This window comes from Eimeria acervulina, genomic scaffold (assembly GCF_000499425.1).
Source record: "Eimeria acervulina Houghton genomic scaffold, Eah_scaff1782, whole genome shotgun sequence".
Lineage (NCBI taxonomy): Eukaryota > Apicomplexa > Conoidasida > Eucoccidiorida > Eimeriidae > Eimeria > Eimeria acervulina.
This window is the reverse complement of record NW_013548936.1, coordinates 1,674-5,022: the sequence shown is the minus strand read 5'-3', so window position 1 is coordinate 5,022 and position 3,349 is coordinate 1,674. Positions and strand designations below refer to the sequence as shown.

General features: G+C 46.4%; 1 protein-coding gene across 1 annotated transcript; it reads right to left on the bottom strand.

Moving 5' to 3' along the window:
* Positions 1–1,258: 1,258 nt before the first annotated feature.
* EAH_00063080 (hypothetical protein, conserved) lies at positions 1,259–3,085 on the bottom strand (the record flags this gene model as incomplete). The annotated part of the gene is made up of 1 exon (XM_013393183.1): positions 1,259–3,085. One exon carries the CDS (start codon positions 3,083–3,085, stop codon positions 1,259–1,261), a length of 1,827 nt encoding a protein of 608 aa, XP_013248637.1.
* Between the last annotated feature and the right edge of the window lie 264 nt (positions 3,086–3,349).

Below are 3,349 nucleotides of genomic sequence, written 5' to 3'. Positions count from 1 at the left end.
ATCCGCATATGCACTGAAGTACACAAACAAATACGCATAAATACACGTACACATACATGTATAGATGCATACATGCATCCATACATATGTAATATATATTGTATAATATACAACATATAGATTATATTATATATTTTTAATATATACATATATATATAGTACATGTGGCGTACACATACACACGCACACACACACACACACACACGCACACAAACACGCACACAGAGAGATGCATATGCATATATACATAGACAAGAAGACAGTAACAATTATATTTATATAGATGTATATGTATATATATGTGTAGATATAAAGCCATGAGTATTGGGGCTGCGCTGGTAGGAAGCGTTTAGGAGGTCAGTGCAGTTTAGCGCGTCCAACAGATAATGAAGTCCGGGGTGTCTGCATGCGTATGCATGTGTACATCATATATATATAATACATAATATATGCTGTATATTATATATTATATGTAGTACATATGCGTGAACGCATGCATGCAATACCCCGTACAAAGGGTGTAAAAAGGTAATAGCAACAAAGTGTAGAGCGCATAAATGTAACACCGCTAAAGTGTAGGGTGTATAAAAAGGTAATATTGATGGAGTTTCGGGTATATAGCGGTAATACTGATAGAGTTTAGAATGCGTAGAAGTAATATCGATAGAGTTTAGGCTGTAAGAAGGTAATTTGATAGAGTTTAGAACCCCTTATAGTAATATCCATAGAGTTTAGAGTGCATGAAGGTAATACTGATAGGGTTTAGGGTGTATAAAGGTAGTACTGATAGAGTGTAGATTGTATAAAGGTAATACTGATGGAGTCTAGAGTGTATAAAGGTAATGGTGATAGAGTTTAGGGTGTAAAGAGGTAATACTGATAGGGTTTAGGGTGTATAAAGGTAATACTGATGGAGTTTGGGATGTATAGAGTTCATATCGATGGAGTTTAGAATCCGTAGTAATGTCGACAGAGTTTAAGTGTATAAAAGTAATACCGATAGAGCTGAGGGTGTAAAGAGGTAATACTCATGGAATCTAGGGTGTATGAAGGTAATACTGATAAACTTTAGGGTGTATAAAGGTAATACTGATGGAGTTCAGGGTGCAAAGAGGTAATACTGATAGAGTGTAGGTTGAATAAAGGTAATACCGGTAGAGTTTAGAGCGGAAGAAAATAATATTGATAGTTTCGGTGTAAAAAAATAAAAATTGACGGAGATTGGGGTACAGAAAAGATTTAAAGTTTAGGGTTTTGTTTATCCTGTCCCTTCAATTCTTCCCCATTTCTCCGACCAAGTTTTGTGCACTGTAGCGCAGAGATCCATCTTATCATCAAGAGCAGCCATGATAATTTTGACTGCTTTTATTTTCCCCTTAACCTCTGCTAGCACTGCACGTTCTGTTTTCCAGCTGTTTCTTGCTGCTGATGCTCGTTTGTCTGCTACCTCTAAAAGGCCCTCCATCTTGGCTAACCATGAAGCTCTATCCAGGTGTCTAGCCACATCTGCATCAAGTACGCGTAAGAAACTTTCTTGATATAACTCTGCACTCATTAGACCAAATAGGTAACCTTGAGCTTGTAGTCGCTCTTCTTCAGGCATAGGCTCTTCCAGTGCCTCCATGATAGTTCTTATTTTAGTTCGGCTTGCCTCAAGTGCCTCTCTCCCTGCTTCTCGCAGTCCAAGCACCCGGTGCTGATGTTCTTCTTGCGCTTCCCACTCTGTTAATAAACCTTTCCGCAGCGCGCTTTTAAGACTAGGATCCGTCACAAGCTTTCGCTCGGCTTTAAGCCCCCAGAGTTTATCAGAGAAGATAGCAATCGCTGAATGGACTTTAGACTCAAAGTCTGCAACGCAGTTTCGCAACTCCTGCTTTAGCTGCAGCGCCTGCTGCCGCATTGGCGGTGTCAGTACATCTATAGTCATAACGCGCAGCAGCGTATTATAACGAGAACGAACATCTGTTTCTAACAACGCCATATCACTCAAAGCAGCTCCTGCTGTCTTGCGAGATTCATCATCCATCCAGAAGAGGCTGTTTGCTTCTTCTTTCATTTGTTGCAGTTTCTGCAATGCTTGCTCCCTGTCATCATCAAGAGTGGGGGCCTCCATTGCCGTAAGACCCGCCATTTGCGCCTGTGCGCGGCGTATAGACAATAGCAGATGCTCCTCCTGAAGCCCAGCAGAACGAGCCCGAAGCTGCTCTCTTCTTGTTTTCAGTGCTTCCTCTGCTTCTTCCAGCTCCTTCGCTGTGCATTCCTGCCTCTCTTTAATTGCCTGGGCCTCCTCAAGGCCCTTCTTTGCTGCCTCCGTCTCCACCGTAATATCTCTCTGGATATCTAACAATAGAGCCTCGCGCTCCCTTAGCTGCTTTCCCTCTGCTGCGTATACTCGCATGCGGTGCTCGCTGTAAGCAATACCAATTATAACACCAATAACAGCAGCAAGGTAAATCAGTCCCTTACGGAGCCGCGGCTCTTTCCAGTATTCTTCGCTCCTCTGATGCATACGGCGAGATAGCTCTCTAATCGAGCTACCTGCGCTGCGCAGAGCCCTATTCCATGCCTCTCTACTAGCATCTCCTCCTTGCACGCCAACCTCCCCCCAGCGCCTCGTAGACTTCTGATGAGGCTGGGGGCCCTCTAGGGGCCCCCAATGGCGATCGGCATACCCTAGGAGTGGCTCTTTAGAAGCGGAAACTGTATGGCGCCGGGAAGAAGAAAGGTTAGAGCCTACTCCACGATCTACTATCTCGTGGTCTCTATCTGCTGCTGCTGCGCCTTCATCTTCAACAGGCATCTGCTGCACCCCCTGCAAACCCTCTTCAGGAAGAACCCCCTCACCCCAACCCTCAGGAACACCCGCATCTAAAACAGGGTAAGGGGAGGGGGCCCCCATTTGGCCCCCGTAGAATCGAGCAGACTTTCCTGCGCCATCCAAGTCTCTCGCCACTGAGACGACAGGACCTCCTGCTGCTGCAGCGGGACCAACGGCTGCACCAGCAGCAGCAGTAGCAGCAGCAGCAGCAGCAACCGCTGCAAACCGCAGTGGACCACTCCCCCAAATGCCACGCAACTCAGTCATCCTCAGAACAAATGCAAGCATTCCTATGCACACTGCCCGTACGGGGTGTATCTCCAGCTGAGCTGCCCCCGTCAGCCCTGGAGCGCCCCTTCAACAAGCTTACTGACACGTCGCCTGCATACATGCATACAGGCAGGCATGCAGGCAGGCAGAGGGGGTAAGAGGGGAGGGGTGAGCAGCCCCAGGGGCCCAGGGGCCCTACTGCTGGAGCCAAACCACACCTATACGGGTAGCCTACTGGGGCCTAGAGGGCCTTCTACTCTC